At 44.9% G+C, this 26042-nt stretch overlaps 2 protein-coding genes across 4 annotated transcripts in view; one reads left to right on the plus strand and one right to left on the minus strand.

Annotated features, from left to right (window-relative positions):
* LOC109879234 (programmed cell death protein 10) overlaps positions 1–13080 on the minus strand; it is a 19283-nt gene extending 6203 nt beyond the window's left edge. The window contains exons 1-7 of one of the 3 annotated variants that reach the window (XM_031791200.1): positions 12929–13054; positions 11696–11738; positions 9845–10069; positions 8511–8564; positions 6721–6838; positions 4822–4948; positions 3665–3743 (exon numbers count right to left, since the gene is read on the minus strand). In XM_031791200.1, coding sequence (XP_031647060.1) covers positions 3665–3743; positions 4822–4948; positions 6721–6838; positions 8511–8564; positions 9845–9934 — 468 coding nt within the window. In that variant the 5' untranslated portion in view covers positions 9935–10069; positions 11696–11738; positions 12929–13054. Of the gene's footprint in view, positions 1–3664; positions 3744–4821; positions 4949–6720; positions 6839–8510; positions 8565–9844; positions 10070–11695; positions 11774–12928 lie in introns of all 3 variants that reach the window. The other 2 variants (XM_031791199.1, XM_020471422.2) reach the window with 2 other exon arrangements.
* Positions 13081–13380: 300 nt separating this feature from the next.
* LOC109879232 (neuroserpin-like) overlaps positions 13381–26042 on the plus strand; it is a 59943-nt gene continuing 47281 nt past the window's right edge. Inside the window, exon 1 of the mRNA XM_031791198.1 lies at positions 13381–13512. The gene's annotated coding sequence lies outside the window, so the exon portion shown is untranslated. The remainder of the gene's footprint in view (positions 13513–26042) is intronic.

A 26042-nucleotide genomic window follows, 5' to 3' on the forward strand; every position in this document is an offset into this window, starting at 1 on the left:
GTGTGTGTGTAGGTTGTGTGTGTGTGTAGGTTGTGTGTGTGTGTAGGTAGGGTGTGTGTGTGTAGGTAGGGTGTGTGTGTGTAGGTAGGTAGGGTGTGTGTGTGTGTGTAGGTAGGGTGTGTGTGTGTGTGTAGGTAGGGTGTGTGTGTGTGTGTAGGTAGGGTGTGTGTGTGTGTGTAGGTAGGGTGTGTGTGTGTGTGTAGGTAGGGTGTGTGTGTGTGTGTAGGTAGGGTGTGTGTGTGTGTGTAGGTAGGGTGTGTGTGTGTGTGTAGGTAGGGTGTGTGTGTGTGTGTAGGTAGGGTGTGTGTGTGTGTGTAGGTAGGGTGTGTGTGTGTGTAGGTAGGGTGTGTGTGTGTAGGTAGGGTGTGTGTGTGTGTAGGTAGGGTGTGTGTGTGTGTAGGTAGGGTGTGTGTGTGTAGGTAGGGTGTGTGTGTGTAGGTAGGGTGTGTGTGTGTAGGTAGGGTGTGTGTAGGTAGGGTGTGTGTAGGCAGGGTGTGTGTGTAGGCAGTGTGTGTGTAGGCAGTGTGTGTGTGTAGGCAGTGTGTGTGTAGGCAGTGTGTGTGTAGGCAGTGTGTGTGTAGGCAGTGTGTGTGTAGGTAGGGTGTGAGTGTGTGTGTAGGTAGGGTGTGAGTGTGTGTAGGTAGGTAGTGTGTAGGTAGGTAGTGTGTATAGGTAGTGTGTAGGTAGTATGTGTAGGTAGTGTGTGTAGGTAGTGTGTAGGGTGTAGGTAGTGTGTGTAGGTAGTGTGTAGGTAGTGTGTGTGTAGGTAGTGTGGTGTGTGTAGTTAGTGTATAGGTAGTGTGTAGGTAGTGTGTAGGTAGGTAGTGTGTAGGTAGTGTGTGTAGGTAGGTAGTGTGTAGGTAGTGTGTGTAGGTAGTATGTAGGGTGTAGGTAGTGTGTATAGGTAGGTAGTGTGTAGTGTGTGTGTGTAGGTAGTGTGTGTAGGGTGTAGGTAGTGTGTAGGGAGTAGGTAGTGTGTGTGTAGGTAGTGTGGTGTGTGTAGGTAGTGTGGTGTGTGTAGGTAGTGTATAGGTAGTGTGTAGGTAGTGTGTGTAGGTAGGTAGTGTGTAGGTAGTGTGTGTAGGTAGTATGTAGGGTGTAGGTAGTGTGTATAGGTAGGTAGTGTGTCGGTAGCGTGTGTCGGTAGCGTGTGTCGGTAGCGTGTGTCGGTAGTGTGTACAGTGCCTTTCGAAAGTATTCGGCCCCCTTGAACTTTGCGACCTTTTGCCACATTTCAGGCTTCAAAACATAAAGATATAAAACTGTATTTTTTTGTGAAGAATCAACAACAAGTGGGACACAATCATGAAGTGGAACGACATTTATTGGATATTTCAAACTTTTTTAACAAATCAAAAACTGAAAAATTGGGCGTGCAAATTATTCAGCCCCCTTAAGTTAATACTTTGTAGTGCCACCTTTTGCTGTGATTACAGCTGTAAGTCGCTTGGGGTATGTCTCTATCAGTTTTGCACATCGAGAGACTGAAATATTTTCCCATTCCTCCTTGCAAAACAGCTCGAGCTCAGTGAGGTTGGATGGAGAGCATTTGTGAACAGCAGTTTTCAGTTCTTTCCACAGATTCTCGATTGGATTCAGGTCTGGACTTTGACTTGGCCATTCTAACACCTGGATATGTTTATTTTTGAACCATTCCATTGTAGATTTTGCTTTATGTTTTTGATCATTGTCTTGTTGGAAGACAAATCTCCGTCCCAGTCTCAGGTCTTTTGCAGACTCCATCAGGTTTTCTTCCAGAATGGTCCTGTATTTGGCTCCATCCATCTTCCCATCAATTTTAACCATCTTCCCTGTCCCTGCTGAAGAAAAGCAGGCCCAAACCATGATGCTGCCACCACCATGTTTGACAGTGGGGATGGTGTGTTCAGGGTGATGAGCTGTGTTGCTTTTACGCCAAACATAACGTTTTGCATTGTTGCCAAAAAGTTCAATTTTGGTTTCATCTGACCAGAGCACCTTCTTCCACATGTTTGGTGTGTCTCCCAGGTGGCTTGTGGCAAACTTTAAACGACACTTTTTATGGATATCTTTAAGAAATGGCTTTCTTCTTGCCACTCTTCCATAAAGGCCAGATTTGTGCAATATACGACTGATTGTTGTCCTATGGACAGAGTCTCCCACCTCAGCTGTAGATCTCTGCAGTTCATCCAGAGTGATCATGGGCCTCTTGGCTGCATCTCTGATCAGTCTTCTCCTTGTATGAGCTGAAAGTTTAGAGGAACGGCCAGGTCTTGGTAGATTTGCAGTGGTCTGATACTCCTTCCATTTCAATATTATCGCTTGCACAGTGCTCCTTGGGATGTTTAAAGCTTGGGAAATCTTTTTGTATCCAAATCCGGCTTTAAACTTCTTCACAACAGTATCTCGGACCTGCCTGGTGTGTTCCTTGTTCTTCATGATGCTCTCAGCGCATTTAACGGACCTCTGAGACGATCACAGTGCAGGTGCATTTATACGGAGACTTGATTACACACAGGTGGATTGTATTTATCATCATTAGTCATTTAGGTCAACATTGGATCATTCAGAGATCCTCACTGAACTTCTGGAGAGAGTTTGCTGCACTGAAAGTAAAAGGGGCTGAATAATTTTGCACACCCAATTTTTCAGTTTTTGATTTGTTAAAAAAGTTTGAAATATCCAATAAATGTTGTTCCACTTCATGATTGTGTCCCACTTGTTGTTGATTCTTCACAAAAAAATACAGTTTTATATCTTTATGTTTGAAGCCTGAAATGTGGCAAAAGGTCGCAAAGTTCAAGGGGGCCGAATACTTTCGCAAGGCACTGTAGGTAATGTATAGGTAGTGTGTAGGTAGTGTATAGGTAGTGTGTGTGTAGGTAGTGTATAGGTAGTGTGTGTGTAGGTAGTGTATAGTGTGTGTGTAGGTAGTGTATAGTGTGTGTGTAGGTAGTGTATAGTGTGTGTGTAGGTAGTGTATAGTGTGTGTGTAGGTAGTGTATAGTGTGTGTGTAGGTAGTGTGTATAGTGTGTGTGTAGGTAGTGTGTATAGTGTGTGTGTAGGTAGTGTGTATAGTGTGTGTGTAGGTAGTGTGTATAGGTAGTGTGTGTAGGTAGGGCGTAGTGTGTAGGGTGTAGTGTGTAGGGTGTAGTTAGTTTAGGTAGTGTGTAGGGTGTAGGTAGTCTGTAGGTAGTGTGTGTAGGTAGGGCGTAGTGTGTAGGGTGTAGGTAGTGTGTGTAGGTAGGGCGTAGTGTGTAGGGTGTAGTGTGTAGGGTGTAGTGTGTAGGTAGTGTGTAGTTAGTGTAGGTAGTGTGTGTAGGTAGGGCGTAGTGTGTAGGGTGTAGTGTGTAGGGTGTAGTTAGTTTAGGTAGTGTAGGTAGTGTGTAGGGTGTAGGTAGTGTGTAGGTAGTCTGTAGGTAGTGTGTGTAGGTAGGGCGTAGTGTGTAGTGTGTAGGTAGTGTGTGTAGGTAGGGCGTAGTGTGTAGGGTGTAGTGTGTAGGGTGTAGTGTGTAGGGTGTAGTGTGTAGTTAGTGTAGGTAGTGTGTAGGTAGTGTGTGTAGGTAGGGCGTAGTGTGTAGGGTGTAGTGTGTAGGTAGTGTAGGTAGTGTGTAGGTAGGGCGCAGTGTGTAGGGTGTAGTGTGTAGTTAGTGTAGGTAGGTAGGTAGTGTGTAGTGCTCTCACCCGTCGGTTCTGGTACTGGTATTTCCGGAAGACAGTGTTGACGGTGTCCAGCAGTTCCTTGATGGCGCTGGCGATATCTCTGTGGACAGAGCGTAACAATTACTTTTGGTCCACCAGCCAATGTGTCAGGTACATTTTAAAACACGTATAACATGTATTACTAGTAAGAAGTAATGTAGTATATTATTTCATTACATTTTTTGTGACTTGAGTCTTTAAACCAAGATCTCACGAGACAAACATTTTCACCTGCCCCTTTAAGGGCCGGAGGTTACCGTGGTAACTCGAGTCATGTTTGTCCCTGTGAGACTGACTCTGACTAGTAGAAGCTTTGTCTTCTCTTCTCTAGCAGTTGAAACTCAAACATAGAAAAACAACCTAGCTTGTGAACAAAGTTTCACTTCAGTTTCAAGTAAATTAGACCAACTTCTATGGCTGAATCTTTCACTCAGTTCTTCACATGCAGACAGCCCCAGCCAGGCAGTTTCAGCACCAGGTGGAATAGGCTATATAGGATTCTTAGTTCTTTAGTCCACCGTGGCTGGTGAAATGAACATCTACCAGCATTTGGCAGGTGTTCATTTTAGGCCCCGTCTGTGGACAATGACTACAACAGCAGACAGACATCTAGAACCATATCACCTCTCTTACTTCTTAGTCCAACAGCAGTCAGACATCTTGAACCATCTCACCTCTCTTACTCCTTAGTCCACCAGCAGTCAGACATCTTGAACCATCTCACCTCTCTTACTCCTTAGTCCACCAGCAGTCAGACATCTTGAACCATCTCACCTCTTACTCCTTCACCTTCCCTCCATCCTTACCTCCTTTCTAGAACCGCACTTTTAAATAAAGCTGAATTCTACTATGTTCCAAATATTTTTTTTCTAAATATTCCACTGACAAAGTTACTTAGAGTGACTCAACAAATTCAATTTGAGAACTGGTAAATTGAACCAAGACAGAAACAAGCCCTGAAAAGTCTGGGGGAGAAGAATTGTGTGTGTGTGTGTGTGTAATACTTGAGACTTACTATTACATTGGAAAGAAAATGGGAACAAGAGAATGAGTGTGTTTTTGGAGAACTGTGTGCTTGTGAAGTGTTAATCACATCACTGAAGGTGTGCTGGGTGGTCTGCGAGCGAGTGTGTACTGACTTGATGGTCTGTAAGAAGCGTACTCTGTCGTTGATCTCGTCTGGGATCTTGCTGAGGATGTGTTTGAGTGCCCGAGCCTTGTCATTCAAGTCCTGGAACTCCTGCTCCGGCCTGTCAATCATGAACTCTATATACACACACACACACACACACACACACACACACACAGGAAGAGAGCCACAGCCTTAGTCACCATGGAGACAGTCATGTCAACAAAAAGAAGCGGTGGAATGTAGAGAGCATTCCAGACCCTGACAGAACAGCCCCACCCAGAGAGCAGTGTGTGTGTGCGCCTGAACACACACACACACTTTTCAGTGTGAGAGGAAAGTTAGAAAAAAAGGTGCCACTGCAGTGTAACCTTGCTGACAGCAGGAGGTACAGCTCCTTCAGAAGGTTTTACTAGTTAAAAACGGATATCTTGAGTCACCCCTTACTTGTGGAAAGTCTAAATAAGTTCAGGAGTAAATATTTGCTTAATTAACAAGTTATATAATAACTTGCATGGACTCGCTCCGTGTGCAATAATATTGTTGAATGACTACCTCATCTCTGTACCCCACACAAACAATGATCTGTAAGGTCCATCAGTTGAGCAGTGTATTTCAAACACAGATTATCACAAAGACCAGGGAGGTTTTCCAATGCCTCGCAAAGGGCACCTATTGGTAGATCAAAAATATTAAAATACATTGAATATCCCTTTCAGCATGGTGAAGTTACTAATTACACTTCGGATGGTGTATCAATACACCCAGTCACTACCAAAGACACAGGTGTCCTTCCTAACTCAGTTGCCGGAGAGGAAGGAAACCGCTCAGGGTATTTCACCATGAGGCCAATGGTGGCTTTAAAACAGTTACAGTTTAATGGCTGTGATCAACATTGTAGTTACTCCACAATACTAACCTAATTGAAAGAGGGAAAATAAGGAAGACTGTACAGAATAAAAATATTCCAAAACATGCATCCTGTTCGCAACAATACACTAAAGTAATACTGCAAAAAAGGGAAAGAAATTAACTTTACGTCCCGAATACAGTGTTATGTTCAGGGAAAATCCAGCACAACATCAACGAGAACCACTTTACATATTTTCATGGTGGTGGCTGCATCATGTTATGGGTACGCTTGTCGTCGGCAAGGACTAGGGAGTTTTTCGTGATAAAAAGAAACAGAAGAGGCCGAGTTACAGTTGACTTAAAATTGGCTTGAAAATCAATGGCAAGACTTGAAAATGGCTGTCTAGCAATGATCAACAACCAACTTGACAAGAGCTTGAATAATTTTTTTAAAGAATAATGTGCAAATATTGTACAATCCAGGTGTGCAAAACTCTTAAGACTTACCCCGAAAGACTCACAGCTGTAATCGCTGCAAAAGGTTATTCGAACATGATTTGACTCAGGGGTGGTAATACTTATTTCTGTATTTCATTTTTAATACATTTGCAAAATGTTTTAATTTTATTTCAAGGCTTTTACTTTGTCGTTATCGTGTGTAGATGGGTGAGATCTATTTAATACAAAATGTGGAATAAGTCAAGGGGTATGAATACTTTCTGAAGGCACTGTTTATTTAGTATTCAAACAGAAGCAAAGGCCCTCACATCACGGTGTGACTGTGTGTCCGTGTGTAACTATAGCTGAGCTTCTCATTCTGTGCACATGAATTCATTACTACCATCAATCAGGCCATGCAGGAGAGAAAATTCAAGCCTGGAGGGAAGAAATGTCTCACAGGATGGAGAGGTTGTTTTATTAGTGGAGAAACAGCACCATCCTGAGGTGAGAGACGGTACTGTACACAGATGCACAATACCTATCATCATCATCTAGGACTAGGTTATTCACTGCAGAACAGAGAGAGACACACAATCAGAAACAGACAGACACACACCTTCCACATCGTCTGCAGCCATTCGCAGTAGTGACTCAGTGAAGTTGACCTCCACTTTCTTCTTCTCCAGGATCTTCATGATGATGTCCTGGGTCAGCCCTGGGTTCTCCTTCTCAGCCTGACAATCAATCACAGAACACACATCAGGCTCTGCTAATCAACCACAGAACACACATCAGTCTATGACAACAATGTTTCCCCTAGCATTTTGTCATTAGGGATTAAAAAAAGAAAAATAACAATTTTAAAGTAAATTTCCTGTTATTCTGCACATTTTGTAAACGAAATCAATGGGGCCCCATGACATTTGGGGAATTGTAGATTCTCATTTTTATTTTGGCAATTGTTAGATCCGAAAGATTATCTTTAAAAATATATATAGCTTCATTATCTTTAAAAATATATATAGCTTCATTATCTTTAAAAAATATATATAGCTTCATTATCTTTAAATATATATAGCTTCATTATCTTTAAATATATATAGCTTCATTATCTTTGAAAATATATATAGCTTCATTATCTTTGAAAATATATATAGCTTCATTATCTTTAAAAATATATATAGCTTCATTATCTTTAAAAATATATATAGCTTCATTATCTTTAAAAATATATATAGCTTCATTATCTTTGACATACTTTATACGTGTTTGTTTGTTTATATATTTTTGGAGTGGCGGCAACGATTTAGCAGCAGCGCTAAATGAATAGGGGAAACACTGGACAATCAGCCACAGAACATATGCAGACACACACCAGGCATTACTAATCAACCACAAAAACACACACATTTACGATAATAGAACACAGACCCATGATCGGAGTTAGACACTGTCAATCAAAGACAGATTTGAATCAAACTGGAACAGTGGAACCACTCATAGGAGTATTTTACGAAGCTAGTTAGATCTACTCTGAGTTTTCTAAGCTAGCCAGTTTCAGTTAGCTTCACATTCCAGCTCAGGCTTCCTCTATGATAGGAAGGCGGCTATGGATCCTGCACCTGCTGCTAATTCAAGACAGCTCTCCAGCAGGCTATTGTGGGAATGGGCTATGAGAAGAGCAATCTTTCTTTGTGTCGACGGTTATCTTGAATTGAACTCAGAATTGACCAAAGTGTCCTCCCCCTCCCCCCGTGTATAAACGCTGCCCCGTCCCCCTCCGTGTATAAACGCTGCCCCGTCCCCCTCCGTGTATAAACGCTGCCCCGTCCCCCTCCGTGTATAAACGCTGCCCCGTCCCCCTCCGTGTATAAACGCTGCCCCGTCCCCCTCCGTGTATAAACGCTGCCCCGTCCCCCTCCGTGTATAAACGCTGCCCCGTCCCCCTCCGTGTATAAACGCTGCCCCGTCCCCCTCCGTGTATAAACGCTGCCCCGTCCCCCTCCGTGTATAAACGCTGCCCCGTCCCCCTCCGTGTATAAACGCTGCCCCGTCCCCCTCCGTGTATAAACGCTGCCCCGTCCCCCTCCGTGTATAAACGCTGCCCCGTCCCCCTCCGTGTATAAACGCTGCCCCGTCCCCCTCCGTGTATAAACGCTGCCCCGTCCCCCTCCGTGTATAAACGCTGCCCCGTCCCCCTCCGTGTATAAACGCTGCCCCGTCCCCCTCCGTGTATAAACGCTGCCCCGTCCCCCTCCGTGTATAAACGCTGCCCCGTCCCCCTCCGTGTATAAACGCTGCCCCGTCCCCCTCCGTGTATAAACGCTGCCCTGTCCCCCTCCGTGTATAAACGCTGCCCTGTCCCCCTCCGTGTATAAACGCTGCCCTGTCCCTCCGTCTCCTTACCTTTATAAACGCTGCCCTCAGGGTCTGTGCTGCCGACAGGTTCACTCTCTCCAACTGTAAACACATTATCACTGCATCAAAACCCTTCTTACAGATACCAGCTTCTAATTAACATAGAATACACACATCTCAAACAGATACCAGCTTCTAATTAACATAGAATACACACATCTCAAAAACACACACCTATACTAATTACCACAACACGAAAACACTTCAAACTGCATAGTTAGTAGCTACATACATGGAAAAACCATCTCATTAGCTAACACAGCAGACAACAACAAAAACTACAGTGCACTGGTACACAAACATTGAACAAAACAAGCCTGTGTGTTATTGGTTTTACTCTCCTTGTGGGTACTAGGAGTCCTTACAAGGAGAGTAAAACCAGGACATTTTGATAAGTGGGGACATTTTGTCTGTCCCCACAGGGAAAATTGGTATTTTATGGTTAGGTTTAGGAGTTTGGGTTTACGATTAGGGAAAATAGGATTTTGAATTGGAATAAATTGTTTGGTCCCGGAAGGATAGTTGTGTGTGTGTGTGACTAATACCTGGACTAGCTGAGTCAGTGAAACAGCAACCTCCCCACATCAAAGTGGCCACAGGGAACTCCTTTGCATCATCAGAGAGACACTGGTGCTATACACAGTAATTATTACACTCCTCCATCCCTCGCTCTTCCCTACCTCCCTCACCCCTTTAAACACAATCTCCCACTGCCCTCTCTGTGACCTGTGACAACCCCTCTTCTTCCACTCTATCTTCCTGCCAAATGACACCTATACGACCCTTGAAAATCTGATTCATTTTTGCCAGATTCTGTTTCCCCCCCTCAAATTCAATTTTCCTCCTCTTTGTTTCTGGATTTCTGTTTCCCCCCCCCCCCCCGTTTGTTCAGGTTCTCACTCTCAAAAGCAGTGTTTTAATAGAAAAACAACACAATTGGAAGTTCTAAGTCCACAACAAAACAGTTGTCATTACATTAGCATCACCAATAACGGCAACACAACGTGGCAGACAAAACGGGCTCACACAGAAAGGGGCGTTCCTGTGCAGTTTCCTCTTCAACAAGATGAAGGAAAGTATGAATCCCTAATGCATTTTCTTCATGTCATATGACAATCTTGGCCAAAATAATGCATTTTCAAATAAATTCAATACATTTATAGTTCATCAATAGATTTTTGAATACTGCTGAATTCTGTTTTTATGTCTGTATTCCGTGATTCTGTCCGCGTTCTCCACAACACCGATTTTATAGAGACCCATTTACCCTGACCCTATTTCTCATTCAACAGCCTGTCTTTACCAAATCCTTTCCTCCTTACCTCGTGGAAGACGGGGTACATCACAGTGTAGAGTGTCATGGAAACCATTGAGGTCGTCTCTGCTTCATTCTTCATCTCTTCCATTGTCATCCTCGTCCAGAGGCCAACGTTTCTGTACGTGTGTCTGTATATGTGTATGGAGTGAAGGCTGCTTCCAGGGCAGGGCTCACCTCATTCACTGATTACAACACTCAGAGAAGAGAAAGCTGTGGGGGGGGGCAGGACCTGAGGAGAGAAGACGGGGGTAGAAAGGGTATGGGGGATAGAATGGGAGGTAAAGGACAGAAAAGACAATCCAACATTACATAGCCTACTTCATCACTATAATACCTCATTTAGGCTATTTTCATTGCTTGACGTCTAAATGTAGGCCTTGTTTTGTCCTAGTAATGTCTACGTCAACAAACAAGGTCTAGCCTTGGAGGGCGATGACATTATATAACCAGGTAAACATTCCATCTGGCTCCGGTTCAAAGTCAAACATGTGGTGCAGGGAGGTGGGTGTGGAGAGACCGACACAGACCCTAAGCTCTACAAGACACCTGGCCCTGCCTGTGTACACCTGGGCATCTGAGCAAGCATGATAAGGTTCTCTATCCTCCTACTGACTGACACTTTCAGCAGCATTATCTACTGTATGACGTCACCCTGGACCATTACCAGACAGCTCTTCACTGTGTGTAACTGGATGCAATTAGAGGCCAGGAGGGAGTGTCACTGCTGCCCTTGTTCTGCAGATACTGAGTGACGGTTTCTTTCCCTCTGTCACTGCGATTCCATGACTCAGCCCCAGCTGACGAAAGGTGACAGTTTTATTTCTGCCAGGCAGGCAGTGTCTTCAGAGGGTGTTAATAAAACCATAGCTAGTGGCTGCTCTGAGCACTGCTCCCAGGTCAGTTTCACCCCTCTTTATTCCTTTCAGACCAGGATGGAGGCAGGGAAAACTGATCCTGGAGACTCCACGTGTCAAACTCATTCCACGGAGGGCCGAGTGGCTGCGGATTTCCCCTCCTCCCTTGTACTTGATGAAATAAAGTCAGTAATTAGTAAAGAACTACCCTCACCTGGTTGCCTAGGAGTTATTGAAAGGAAAACCCACAGAAACCGTGACATCTACAGCAGCCGATGTCACAGGAAGGACAAAAAGATCATCAAGGACAACAACCACCCGAGCCACTGCCTGTTCACCACGCTACCATCCAGAAGGTGAGGTCAGTACAGGTGCATCAAAGCTGGGACCGAGAGACTGAGAAACAGCTTCTATCTGAAGGCCATCAGACTGTTAAACAGCCATCACTAACAGAGAGGCTGCTGCCAACATACAGACTTGAAATCATTGGCCACTTTAATAAATGGAACTCTAGTCACTTGAATAATGTTTACGCATCTTACATTACTCATCTCATATGTATATACTTTTATACCATCTATTGAATCTTGCCGATGCCGCTCTGTCATTACTCATCCTTGTATATATATATTCTCTTTCCATTCCTTTACTTAGAATGTCTGAACTAGAAGCACAAGCATTTCACTACACCTGCATTAACATCTGCTAACCATGTGTGTGTGACCAATAACATTTGGTTTTTACTAGACTCTCCATGGAATGAGTTTGACACCATTGCCTTAGGCCATGTCCCAATAATCTCACAACAAGCTTCCATTTCTTGACTCATTTCCTTCATGGTCACTGATTTGAAAGGACTTGATAACAGCCTTAAGGAACCATAGTGAGACTAGACACATTCCCACCAATCAGTGAAGAGTGTGGGTGTGTGGGTGTGTGTGTGTGGGGGGGGGGGGGCAATGGCTGAGGAAAGGCAACAGATTGGACACATTCTTTCTTACCTAACACTATGCTCCTCTCCGTTGACTTATCTGGCCAGCTTTACTGTGGGCAATATGCTGATTAGATGGGCCACTGGCCTGCAGAACATGACATCACTTTTAAGAATGAAGGTCTCAGTTGTCCAGTCTGTCATGGTACAAAGACCAAGCTATACATCTAAGTCCATTAATATGTTATTTCAGGCAGTAATGCCTTAATCACATTGTAAAAATGTATAGGTTTATTACTGGCTGTTAAACTTAATTTAATGTCTACAGAGTCATTTGTCACAGAAAGTAAGGGCCGTGGACAGCTGACTGATCAGATAAGCCAGATGATATGGAGAAATGTACAGCATTTACAACAGATGTCTCTCAAATGTGCTAATTACATTTCCAACTACTCGTGACATTTTATTATAATGATGTCATCGTTTGATGAAAACTGCTGTGTAGTCATTTGTCCAAACACCACCAGAGTTTATATGGGACAGATTTAGGTAACATAACATAAGGTTAACATAACTCGTTTCGTTCGCTTCCGTTGAAGAGACCATTTGCACCAGAATCAGCAGAATAAATACACCCCTCGACTCGGTCTTGACAAGGCGAACACAGTTCGTCACTTCGATAACGAAGTGACTTTTTCCGTAGCAGGTTAGGCGACAGGTTAAGGTTAGGAAAATGCTCTCCTAACTTACTAAGAAAATCAGTTTGTATAGAAGTGCGGTGAAATGAGTTTGTCCCGTCTCGACAGACAGACTAGCTAGCAGCTACCGTGCGACGTTAACGGAACCGGTAGCGTTTGTCGATAGCCAACCAGTTACGTAAACTGACTGAACCGAGGCTAGGTAGCCAACTAGCGCTTAGCTACGTAAACAAGTTTCGTCGGTTGTTAGCTAAGCTAGCTATTTTAGCAAACTGGGTGTCACCTGCCACTGGAAGAGTACCACACTAAGAATATTAACTAGATCATTTAAGTGTAGTTATATAATGCCCACAGTTGTTGCTTGTAGTTAGTAATTTCATTGTCCTAATCCACCGACAACTCCTATCTATCATGATCACCTGTTAGCTAAACATACTTAAATTACAGTGAGGATCATTTCTAAATAGTAACTTAGTTGCCATAGCCAATTTGTAGGACTCATCGTCCAGGAAGGTAGCTAACGTTAACTAGCTAAACAAAAACAAACAAAAAACGATTTTCTAACGTTAGTTGGTGAAATAGTAACGTTGCCTTTAGCTACATACCTGTTTACACCGTGGTATGCTGCTTATTTAGACCGAAGTAGGCTCATTTGCCGTGACTAGCATTAGCCAGTCGAGTGTTTTCTTTTCTCATTCAAAGACGGAAGTTTTATGTATGATCAAACTGTCTGGGCAAAGGTTTTTTTTTCAGCTGTCCACCAAATGGGTTGACGGTTGTAGTTTTTTTATACGTCTCCAATAATGGCAGTGATAAAGACATAGTAACTATAAAAACTACAACTCCCAACTAGTTCAAGCAATTATGTGGCGTTCTACACGAAACAACTAAAGCGTCAACAAGCTTATTTAGCCAACAAAAAATAATACAAAAACGACATCTCTCACAGACAAACTCCATCCCAGGCAAACAAAAATGTTACATTGATAGTAGAAAAAAAAGTACTGAAATCAAAAGAGTGCGTAGTTTTACAGGAAGGGTAGTGAAGAACCAATCAGCGCATGGAGAGGGTGGGACAAGAGCGAAAATATTTAGCTCGGAGAGCGACCTGCCGCGGCGGTGAAGAGAAACAGCGAGGCAACGCAAGAGACCGTACAGCATCCCTCCAGTAACTACCCGATACCGTTCGGTAAGGCATATTTACGATCTTTTGAAATACGCAAAAATATGTTGAAAGCATTGTGTGTATATCAGTTATACATCAATGGTTTGATTGCTGCCATTTTCACGTTTAGATTTGACGATTGGTGATTTTATCATAGTTTGTGATATGTTCATGTTTTCACATGATAAAGGTGCGGTTTTATGCCATGGCAAAAATGAAGTTACTAGGCGACCACGAGGAATATTCTCTGTCACTTTGTGTTTTCTGATAATTTTGTCTGTACTGAGTCTATTAATCTAACAAAAAAGATGATCTATTCACAAAAGGCATCATCGATAGCCAGTTGAGGACACACACAATTACAATATTGTGGGTCTCTAATGTCCTTGAAATGGATTACGCCTAGTATTGACTGGAAATTCCTTCTCTCAAGTGTTTTATGTTATAATAAGAGGGTTGATTTCCCACCCGGGGCACCACACGCCCAGGCCCCGGGGCACCACACGCCCAGGCCCCAGGGCACCACACGCACAGGCCCCGGGGAACCACACGCCCAGGCCCCAGGGAACCACACGCCCAGACCTCGGGGCACCACACGCCCAGGCCAGGAAAACATTGTTGTTTATTGAAACAGTTCACTTCTTCCTGCATTTTTAACACAAGTAGTGTTGAAAATAAATTGGCAGTTTTATAATGATATTCTACACATTTTGCCATGATGCTGAGATAAAATGTTGCAGTTTAAAGCTAATTTCCTGCTATTCTACACATTTTGCCATGACACACATTTTGACTAACATGAATAACAATGCTAATGCAAATGATCAAGAACATGTTACTTAAAAATGATTGAAAAATAGCAAACCAGTTAGTTCACTAGGTCTACACCACCTCCACCAAAGCCATTGGAGAAAAAAAAATCTCCACTTTGCTTGTATGCGTCATAGAAATAAACTGAGACAAACAACCATATTCTGTTATTAATCCCATTAATCCCATGACGTATCGTTTGTTAATCTCTGATGATGAGCTGGCTGTGAACTCGGGGTGTGTGTGTGTGTGTGTGTGTGTGTGTGTGTGTGTGTGTGTCACTCCTCTGCTTGCCAGTGAGTGCTGAATTAATTGCATTTCAGTAATTAAATTACTTTTAAATCAGCCTTGTGCCACATTGGTGGGGGGGGGGGGGGGTATATGTGTGTGTTTGCGGTTGGTGCAGCACACAGAGGCGATAAAGGATAGGTATGCACAGAAGCTGCCACGATTTCCTCGTCTGAGACCTGAAGAGTGGCTGGCTGTGTGCCTCCCAGACAGGGGAAGGGCTGACCGTTTATCCTAGTGGGCACAGTCACTGTCCTTTGAGCAGGAAGCTCAAGCAGGCAGTCATACTGTATCATACTGTACAGCAGATCAAACCTGGAACGGTCAAGATCTCACTCATGCAGAAACAGGCCTCTGTTGAAAAATCTGTTTCATCTCAGTTTCATCACTTTGGTTCTAACTGGGTTACTCATGGTTAACTGGGTTACTCATGGTTAACTGGGTTACTCATGGTTAACTGGGTTACTCATGGTTAACTGGGTTACTCATGGTTAACTGGGTTACTCATGGTTAACTGGGTTGTTCACGGTTAACTGGGTTGTTCACGGTTAACTGGGTTACTCATGGTTAACTGGGTTACTCATGGTTAACTGGGTTATTCATGGTTAACTGGGTTACTCATGGTTAACTGGGTTACTCATGGTTAACTGGGTTGTTCATGTTTAACTGGGTTGTTCATGGTTAACTGGGTTGTTCACGGTTAACTGGGTTGTTCATGTTTAACTGGGTTGTTCATGTTTAACTGGGTGGTTCATGGTTAACTGGGTGGTTCATGGTTAACTGGGTGGTTCATGGTTAACTGGGTGGTTCATGGTTAACTGGGTGGTTCATGGTTAACTGGGTGGTTCATGGTTAACTGGGTTATTCATGGTTAACTGGGTTATTCATGGTTAACTGGGTTATTCATGGTTAACTGGGTTATTCATGGTTAACTGGGTTACTCATGGTTAACTGGGTTATTCATGGTTAACTGGGCTATTAAAGGTTAAAGTCAAGAGAAATTCATGAAAAAGCAAGCCTTGCCACAAGAGAGACCACAGCAGAGAGTCACGGCAGGAACAAACGTCTGGAACAACATCATCTCTGAGTCCACTGGTAGGAATACATTATGGTTGCAGTTGTATGTTAATGCACTGGAAGTCAGAATGAGACTTGGATACATAGTAGCAATATACTATGTAGAGGCTGCCACATTGGAATACACACACACACACACACACACACACACACACACACACACACACACACACACACACACACACACACACACACACACACACACACACACACACACACACACACACACACACACACACACACAGGGATTGCAACAGCAGGTTTGTCCTTTACAATCCACAAGAGATTAGTTGATCCTCTGAGTGAGAGAAAGGGGGATGAGAGAGAGAGAGAGAGAAAGGGGGATGAGAGAGAGAGAGAGAGAAAGGGGGATGAGAGAGAGAGAGAGAAAGGGGGATGAGAGAGAGAGAGAGAAAGGGGGGTGAGAGAGAGAGAGAGAGAAAAGGGGGATGAGAGAGAGAGAGAGAAAGGGGGATGAGAGAGAGAGAGAAAGGGGGATGAGAGAGAGAGAGAAAGGGGGATGAGAGAGAGAGAGAGAGAAAGGGGGATGAGAGAGAGAGAGAGAGAGAAAGGGGGATGAGGGAGAGAGAGAGAGAGAAGGGGGATGAGAGAGAGAGAGAGAGAAAAGGGGGATGAGAGAGAGAGAGAGAAAGGGGGATGAGAGAGAGAGAGAGAGAAAGGGGATGAGAGAGAGAGAGAGAAAGGGGGATGAGAGAGAGAGAGAGAAAGGGGGATGAGAGAGAATGGAATGAGGGGAAGATGAGTGACAGAGAGAGGCAGTGATAAAGAGATGAGGGTGAAAGAGAGAGAGAGAAAGGGGGATGAGAAAGAAAGGGGATGAGAGAGAGAGAGACAAAGGGGGATGAGAGAGAAATGGAATGAGGGGGAGATGAGTGACAGAGAGAGGCAGTGATAAAGAGTTGAGGGTGAAAGAGAGAGAGAGAAAGGGGGGATGAGAAAGAAAGGGGGATGAGAGAGAGAGAGAGACAAAGGGGATGAGAGAGAATGGAATGAGGGGGAGATGAGTGACAGAGAGAGGCAGTGATAAAGAGATGAGGGTGAAAGAGAATAGATGTATAGTGAAGGTGTCAATACAGAGGGGAGATGATGCACCGTTGTTTTCCAGCCAAGGATTATACTCCTACATAAAATACCCCTCACACACAACGTCACACATATACAGTAACCATATCAGATTGATATGAATCTGTAATTATACTGCAATATGATGCTCATATACAGTACTGGAACGATAGATATTCTCCCACACACCCTTTCTCTCTTTACATAGTCCACAGCCCTTGTTATAACACACACATACACAACCACATAACACACTGTCTTCAGTGCTGGTATTGAATTGCTGGCTGTTGTGAGTGGGCTGCTGATCAGGCAGAATGATTGATAGAGACAGATCCTGTCCTCCCTTCAATATCACCTCTCTCTCTCTCTCTCCACACCCACACCCCTCTCTCTCTCTCTTTCTCCATCTCTCTCTCTCTCCACACCCATCTCTCTCTCTCAATTCAAGGGGCTTTATTGGCATGGGAAACATGTGTTAACATTGCCAAAGCAAGTGAGGTAGATAATATACAATAAGTGAAATAAACAATAAAAATGATCTATCCATCCATCCCGCCCTCTCTCTCTCTCACACATACAGTACATACCCAGCACAAACACATAAATGGAAAGGAGGTCAGCGATAGAGACAGATCTTGTCCATTCTCATGATCAGGACATCCCACACCCCACTGCTGCAACTGCTACTCTCTCTCTCCATCCCCCTCTCTCTCACTCTCTCTCCATCTATCTCTCTCTCCATCTCTCTCTCTCTCTCTCTCCATCCCCTCTCTCTCTCCACCCCCCCCCCTCTCTATCTCTCTTTCTCTCTCTCTCCATCCCCCTCTCTCTTGCTCTCTCTCTCCACCCCCCCTCTCTCTCGCTCTCTCTCCATCCTCCCTCTCTCTCTCTCCATCCCCTCTCTCTCTCTCACTCCATCCCCCTCTCTCTCTCAATCCCTCTCTCTCACCCATCCCCTCTCTCTTCTCAATCCCTCTCTCTCTCTCTCCACCCCCCCTCTCTCTCTCTCTCCATCCCTCTCCTCTCACTCCATCCCTCTGTCTCTCCTCACTCCATCTCTCTCTCTCTCTTTACCCCCCCCTCCTCTCTCTCTCTCCATCCTCCCTCTCTCTCTCTCTCCATCCTCCTCTCTCTCTCTCTCTCTCTCTCCATCCTCCTCTCTCTCTCCATCCTTCTCTCTCTCTCTCATCCTCTCCTCTCTCTCTCTCTCTCATCCTCCTCTCTCTCCCTCTCTCTCTCCATCCTCCTCTCTCTCTCTCTCTCTCTCTCTCTCTCTCTCTCTCTCTCTCTCTCTCTCCATCCTCCCCTCCTCTCTCTCCCATCCTCCTCTCTCTCTCTCTCTTCTCTCCATCCTCCTCTCTCTCTCTCCATCCTCCTCTCTCTCTCTCTCTCCATCCTCCTCTCTCTCTCTCTCTCTCTCTCTCTCTCTCTCTCTCTCTCTCTCTCTCTCTCCATCCCTCCTCTCTCTCTCTCTCTCTCTCTCTCTCTCTCTCTCTCCTCTCTCTCTCTCTCTCTCTCTCCTCTCTCTCTCTCTCTCACTCCATCCCCCTCTCTCTATTTCTCCATCCCTCTCTCTCTCCATCCTGCTCTCTCTCTCTCTCCATCCTCTCTCTCTCCTCTCTCTATTTTCATCCCTCTCTCTCTCACCCATCCCTCTCTCTCTCTCCACCCCCCCTCTCTCTCTCACTCCACCCCCCTCTCTCTCTCACTCCATCTCTCTCTCTGTCTCTGTCTCTCTCGCTCTCTCTCTCTCTCTCTCTCTCTCTCTCACTCCACCCCTCTCCTCTCTCTCTCTCCACCCCTCTCTCTCTCTCCATCCCCCTCTCTCTCTCTCTCTCTCTCTCTCTCTCTCTCCACCCCTCTCTCTCTCTCCATCCTGCTCTCTCTCTCACTCCATCGCCCTCTCTCTCACTCCATCCCTCTCTCTCTCACTCCATCCCTCTCTCTCTCTCTCTCTCTCTCTCTCTCTCTCTCTCTCTCTCTCTCTCTCTCTCTCTTCATCTCTCTCTCCATCCATCTCTCTCGCCCTCTCTCTATTTTCATCCCTCTCTCTCTCCACCCATCCCTCTCTCTCTCTCTCTCTCTCTCTCCATCATTACTCTCTCTCTCTCTCTCTCTCTCTCTCCATCATTACTCTCTCTCTCATCTCTCTCTCTCTCCATCATTACTCTCTCTCTCATCTCTCATCCCTCTCTCTCATCCCTCTCGGTCTCTCATCCCTCTCCCTCTCTCCATCCCTTTCTCCATGTCTCCATTCCTCCTTTTTGTTGTTGTATCCTCTATCCTCTTTTCTCTATCCTATTTCCTGTGTGTGTGTGTGTGTGTGTGTGTGTGTGTGTGTGTGTGTGTGTGTGTGTGTGTTTCCCTGTGGGTGTGTGGAAAGGGGTCAAGCATTGTGGGGTGCTGTTGTGCTATGTAAGGGGGGGTGGGGGTTGTTGACTAACTTTGGCTCCACGTCAGCCCTTGTTTCCCTGTTGTTTCTCTCTGTCTGTTAACAGGGATTAATAAGTGGTTGACCTCAGTTGACCCCTGTGTTGTGTGCAGAGTGTACTATGAGATTTATGTGGCAGCTCGTATGACACCTGATTCAATTTACAAGCAAGAGGGAGAGCCACCCGGGAATGATTCTAGCAGGCTGTAGCAGCAATAGGGGAATGATTCTAGCAGGCTGTAGCAGCATTAGGGGAATGATTCTAGCAGGCTGTAGCAGCATTAGGGGAATGATTCTAGCAGGCTGTAGCAGCAATAGGGGAATGATTCTAGCAGGCTGTAGCAGCATTAGGGGAATGATTCTAGCAGGCTGTAGCAGCATTAGGGGAATGATTCTAGCAGGCTGTAGCAGCAATAGGGGAATGATTCTAGCAGGCTGTAGCAGCATTAGGGGAATGATTCTAGCAGGCTGTAGCAGCAATAGGGGAATGATTCTAGCAGGCTGTAGCAGCATTAGGGGAATGATTCTAGCAGGCTGTAGCAGCATTAGGGGAATGATTCTAGCAGGCTGTAGCAGCATTAGGGGAATGATTCTAGCAGGCTGTAGCAGCATTAGGGGAATGATTCTAGCAGGCTGTAGCAGCAATAGGGGAATGATTCTAGCAGGCTGTAGCAGCATTAGGGGAATGATTCTAGCAGGCTGTAGCAGCAATAGGGGAATGATTCTAGCAGGCTGTAGCAGCATTAGGGGAATGATTCTAGCAGGCTGTAGCAGCAATAGGGGAATGATTCTAGCAGGCTGTAGCAGCATTAGGGGAATGATTCTAGCAGGCTGTAGCAGCAATAGGGGAATGATTCTTGCAGGCTGTAGCAGCATTAGGGGAATGATTCTAGCAGGCTGTAGCAGCATTAGGGGAATGATTTTAGCAGGCTGTAGCAGCAATAGGGGAATGATTCTAGCAGGCTGTAGCAGCATTAGGGGAATGATTCTAGCAGGCTGTAGCAGCATTAGGGGAATGATTCTAGCAGGCTGTAGCAGCAATAGGGGAATGATTCTAGCAGGCTGTAGCAGCAATAGGGGAATGATTCTAGCAGGCTGTAGCAGCAATAGGGGAATGATTCTAGCAGGCTGTAGCAGCAATAGGGGAATGATTCTAGCAGGCTGTAGCAGCAATAGGGGAATGATTCTAGCAGGCTGTAGCAGCAATAGGGGAATGATTCTAGCAGGCTGTAGCAGCAATAGGGGAATGATTCTAGCAGGCTGTAGCAGCAATAGGGGAAGGATTCTAGCAGGCTGTAGCAGCAATAGGGGAATGATTCTAGCAGGCTGTAGCAGCAATAGGGGAATGATTCTAGCAGGCTGTAGCAGCATTAGGGGAATGATTCTAGCAGGCTGTAGCAGCAATAGGGGAATGATTCTAGCAGGCTGTAGCAGCAATAGGGAATGATTCTAGCAGGCTGTAGCAGCATTAGGGGAATGATTCTAGCAGGCTGTAGCAGCAATAGGGAATGATTCTAGCAGGCTGTAGCAGCATTAGGGGAATGATTCTAGCAGGCTGTAGCAGCATTAGGGGAATGATTCTAGCAGGCTGTAGCAGCAATAGGGGAATGATTCTAGCAGGCTGTAGCAGCATTAGGGGAATGATTCTAGCAGGCTGTAGCAGCAATAGGGGAATGATTCTAGCAGGCTGTAGCAGCATTAGGGGAATGATTCTAGCAGGCTGTAGCAGCAATAGGGGAATGATTCTAGCAGGCTGTAGCAGCAATAGGGGAATGATTCTAGCAGGCTGTAGCAGCAATAGGTTATTGAATGCTATTCATTTCCTATGTTCCTCACAGTATACCAAGCATAAGGAAATTACTGTGAAAAGTACTACATGAAAGGAGGGACACAAAGTCTTGTTCTTCTATCATAAGGAGGAGCGGTTGTTTTTGAGAGATCGCGGCTCTCTGTAGTTTTTGAGGGGAAGGAGAGCTGAGCTGCATAACAATAGGTGGGTCGATGACGTGCATATTTTGGTGTCCGAAGGAAATATTTTCCAAAATCAACAACCCGATATATACGCATTTTCTGTTATGCAACGATGCCCTTTTACTGTGTCCTAAAATAGTTCATGGTTACATTTTAAAAAACGGTCACTTTTGGTGCTCTAAAGTAAAAAATATATATATATAATTTGGTGCACCTGTCCGAAGACGAACGCAACCTATATAGCTGTTAATAAAACATCATAAATAACGAAACTGTCTCGACATTATTCTGGTCTGGTTCTGATTCTGTTAACGGTCTACTACACTATACTGCTATATGAGTACGACAGTTTAGGCAGAAAGGCATAAAATACTTTAGTCTGGGGGAAAATAGCCTTTATGATTTTGGATCAACATGTGACATCATTAAGATGCCTGTGACATAATCTTTGGTTAAGAAGAAAGGTTAGCAAGTCTCTCGTAAATGTTTGACAAGTTCACATTTCCACTCCAGGTCAGGTTTTTACAGAATTTGGTACAACCTCTAAAAACCAATAAAAATTATCTGAAAATATTTTTTCATATTCAAGAAACACTACATGACACTACATTAATATGGAGTTGGTAACAGCCTCCACTCTACTGGAAAGATTTTCCACTAGATGTTGGAACATTGCTGCTATAACAGCCTCCACTCTACTGGAAAGGTTTTCCACTAGATGTTGGAACATTGCTGCTATAACAGCCTCCACTCTTCTGGGAAGGTTTTCCACTAGATGTTGGAACATTGCTGCTATAACAGCCTCCACTCTACTGGAAAGGTTTTCCACTAGATGTTGGAACATTGCTGCTATAACAGCCTCCACTCTTCTGGGAAGGTTTTCCACTAGATGTTGGAACATTGCTGCTATAACAGCCTCCACTCTTCTGGGAACGTTTTCCACTAGATGTTGGAACATTGCTGCTACAACAGCCTCCACTCTACTGGAAAGGTTTTCCACTAGATGTTGGAACATTGCTGCTATAACAGCCTCCACTCTTCTGGGAAGGTTTTCCACTAGATGTTGGAACATTGCTGCTATAACAGCCTCCACTCTTCTGGGAAGGTTTTCCACTAGATGTTGGAACATTGCTGCTATAACAGCCTCCACTCTACTGGAAAGGCTTTCCACTAAATCAAATCAAATCAAATTTTATTTGTCACATACACATGGTTAGCAGATGTTAGTGCGAGTGTAGCGAAATGCTTGTGCTTCTAGTTCTGACAATGCAGTAATAACCAACAAGTAATCTAGCTAACAATTCCAAAACTACTACCTTATAGACACAAGTGTAAGGGGATAAAGAATATGTACATAAAGATATATGAATGAGTGATGGTACAGAGCGGCATAGGCAAGATACAGTAGATGGTATTGAGTGCAGTATATACATATGAGATGAGTATGTAAACAAAGTGGCATAGTTAAAGTGGCTAGTGATACATGTATTACATAAGGATGCAGTAGATGATATAGAGTACAGTATATACGTATACATATGAGATGAATAATGTAGGGTATGTAAACATTATATTAGGTAGCATTGTTTAAAGTGGCTAGTGACATATTTTACATCATTTCCCATCAATTCCCATTATTAAAGTGGCTGGAGTTGAGTCAGTGTGTTGGCAGCAGCCACTCAATGTTAGTGGTGGCTGTTTAACAGTCTGATGGCCTTGAGATAGAAGCTGTTTTTCAGTCTCTAGGTCCCAGCTTTCATGCACCTGTACTGACCTCGCCTTCTGGATGATAGCAGGGTGAACAGGCAGTGGCTCGGGTGGTTGTTGTCCTTGATGATCTTTATGGCCTTCCTGTGACATCGGGTGGTGTAGGTGTCCTGGAGGGCAGGTAGTTTGCCCCCGGTGATGCGTTGTGCAGACCTCACTACCCTCTGGAAAGCCTTACGGTTGTGGGCAGAGCAGTTGCCGTACCAGGCGGTGATACAGCCCGACAGGATGCTCTCGATTGTGCATCTGTAGAAGTTTGTGAGTGCTTTTGGTGACAAGCCGAATTTCTTCAGCCTCCTGAGGTTGAAGAGGCGCTGCTGCGCCTTCTTCATGATGCTGTCTGTGTGGGTGGACCAATTCAGTTTGTCTGTGATGTGTACGCCGAGGAACTTAAAACCTACTATCCTCTCCACTACTGTTCCATCGATGTGGATAGGGGGGTGTTCCCTCTGCTGTTTCCTGAAGTCCACAATCATCTCCTTAGTTTTGTTGACGTTGAGTGTGAGGTTATTTTCCTGACACCACACTCCGAGGGCCCTCACCTCCTCCCTGTAGGCCGTCTCGTCGTTGTTGGTAATCAAGCCTACCACTGTTGTGTCGTCCGCAAACTTGATGATAGAGTTGGAGGCGTCCGTGGCCATGTAGTCGTGGTTCGCGCTTTCAGTTTCACGCGAATGCTGCCATCAATCCACGGTTTCTGGTTTGGGAATGTTTTAATCGTTGCTATAGGAACGACATCTTCAACGACTAGATGTTGGAACATTGCTGCTAAGACTTTCTTCCATTCAGACACAAGAGCATTAGTGAGGTCGGGCACTGATGTTGGGCGATTAGGCTCACAGTCGGTGTTCCAACACAATCTCGACAAACCATTTCTGTATTGACTTCGCTTTGTGCACAGAGTCATTGCCATGCTGAAACAGGAAAGGACCTTCCCCAAACTGTTGCCACAAAGTTGGAAGCACAGAATGGTCTAGAATGTCATTGTATGCTGTAGAGTTAATATTTCCCTTCACTGGAACTAAGGTGCCTAGCCCAAACCATGAAAAACAGCCCCAGACCATTATTCCTCTTCCACTAAACTGTACAGTTATACGGCACAGCAATTCTAATTGCACAATATGACAAACAAAATAACTGAATTATTTCAATCTGTTTGTCTTTGTATTAAAGCTATCTATCCATTATTTTTATTGCACACACAAATACATCTCATTTGAAGTAAAAACATGTTTTTGTAGGATATGGGTGTTTTGTCTGTTTTTTTACAGTTTGAGTGTAGCTCACGCCAAGCAGCTAATACTGAAAATATGCGTAAGTAAATAACTACTATGCCGTTAATCTAGATATGCACCGTATGTGTGTGAAAAGGAATCAAGTTGCATTTGCTGACACATCGTAGACATAAACTAGGCATATCTCCTAGCAACAGTGGAAGACAGAGACGACTGTTGACAAAGTGTCTCAACCTGGATCCCTTAAAGACACGAAATAGGTATTCGACCGACAGCTAGACGCTCTAGTAAAGCACCAGTTGACCTGGATCCACCAAGTAGAGAACTATCATGACACGAGGCGAGACCCAGATGCAGACACAGGAGGCAGATGGTTGGAGTTTAAGATGTTTAATCAATTCAAAGGGAGTAGGAAAGAGAATGGTCGTGGACAGGCAAAAGGTCAAAACCAGTTCAGAGTTCAGGAGGTACCGAAGGGCAGGCAGGTTCGAGGTCAGGGCTGGCAGAATGGTCAGGCAGGTTCGAGGTCAGGGCAGGCAGAATGGTCAGGCAGGTTCGAGGTCAGGGCAGGCAGAATGGTCAGGCAGGTTCGAGGTCAGGGCAGGCAGAATGGTCAGGCAGGTTCGAGGTCAGGGCAGGCAGAATGGTCAGGCAGGTTCGAGGTCAGGGCAGGCAGAAGGGTCAGGCAGGTTCGAGGTCAGGGCAGGCAGAAGGGTCAGGCAGGTTCGAGATCAGGGCAGGCAGAAGGGTCAGGCAGGTTCGAGGTCAGGGCAGGCAGAAGGGTCAGGCAGGTTCGAGGTCAGGGCAGGCAGAATGGTCAGGCAGGTTCGAGGTCAGGGTAGGCAGAATGGTCAGGCAGGCGGGCATGGAATTCAGAACACAAGCAAGGGTCAGAACCGGGAGAACTTGCAAAAGGAGAAAAGGCAAAGCAGGAAACCGGGAAAAACGCTGGTAGGCTTGGACATACAAGATGAACTGGCACAGAGAGACAGGAAACACAGGGATAAATACACTGGTACAGAGAGACAGGAAACACAGGGATAAATACACTGGCCCAGAGAGACAGGAAACACAGGGATAAATACACTGGCCCAGAGAGACAGGAAACACAGGGATAAATACACTGGTACGGAGAGACAGGAAACACAGGGATAAATACACTGGTACAGAGAGACAGGAAACACAGGGATAAATACACTGGTACAAAGAGACAGGAAACACAGGGATAAATACACTGGTACAGAGAGACAGGAAACACAGAGATAAATACACTGGTACAGAGAGACAGGAAATACAGGGATAAATACACTGGTACAGAGAGACAGGAAACACAGGGATAAATACACTGGTACAGAGAGACAGGAAACACAGGGATAAATACACTGGCCCAGAGAGACAGGAAACACAGGGATAAATACACTGGTACAGAGAGACAGGAAACACAGGGATAAATACACTGGCCCAGAGAGACAGGAAACACAGGGATAAATACACTGGTACAGAGAGACAGGAAACACAGGGATAAATACACTGGTACAGAGAGACAGGAAACACAGGGATAAATACACTGGTACAGAGAGACAGGAAACACAGGGATAAATACACTGGAACAGAGAGACAGGAAACACAGGGATAAATACACTGGCCCAGAGAGACAGGAAACACAGGGATAAATACACTGGTACAGAGAGACAGGAAACACAGGGATAAATACACTGGTACAGAGAGACAGGAAACACAGAGATAAATACACTGGTACAGAGAGACAGGAAACACAGGGATAAATACACTGGCCCAGAGAGACAGGAAACACAGGGATAAATACATTGGGGAAAACAAGCGACACCTGGAGGGGGTGGAGACAATAACGAGGACAGGTTAAACAGATCAGG

The sequence above is a fragment of the Oncorhynchus kisutch genome, linkage group LG15, assembly GCF_002021735.2.
Source record: "Oncorhynchus kisutch isolate 150728-3 linkage group LG15, Okis_V2, whole genome shotgun sequence".
NCBI lineage: Eukaryota > Metazoa > Chordata > Actinopteri > Salmoniformes > Salmonidae > Oncorhynchus > Oncorhynchus kisutch.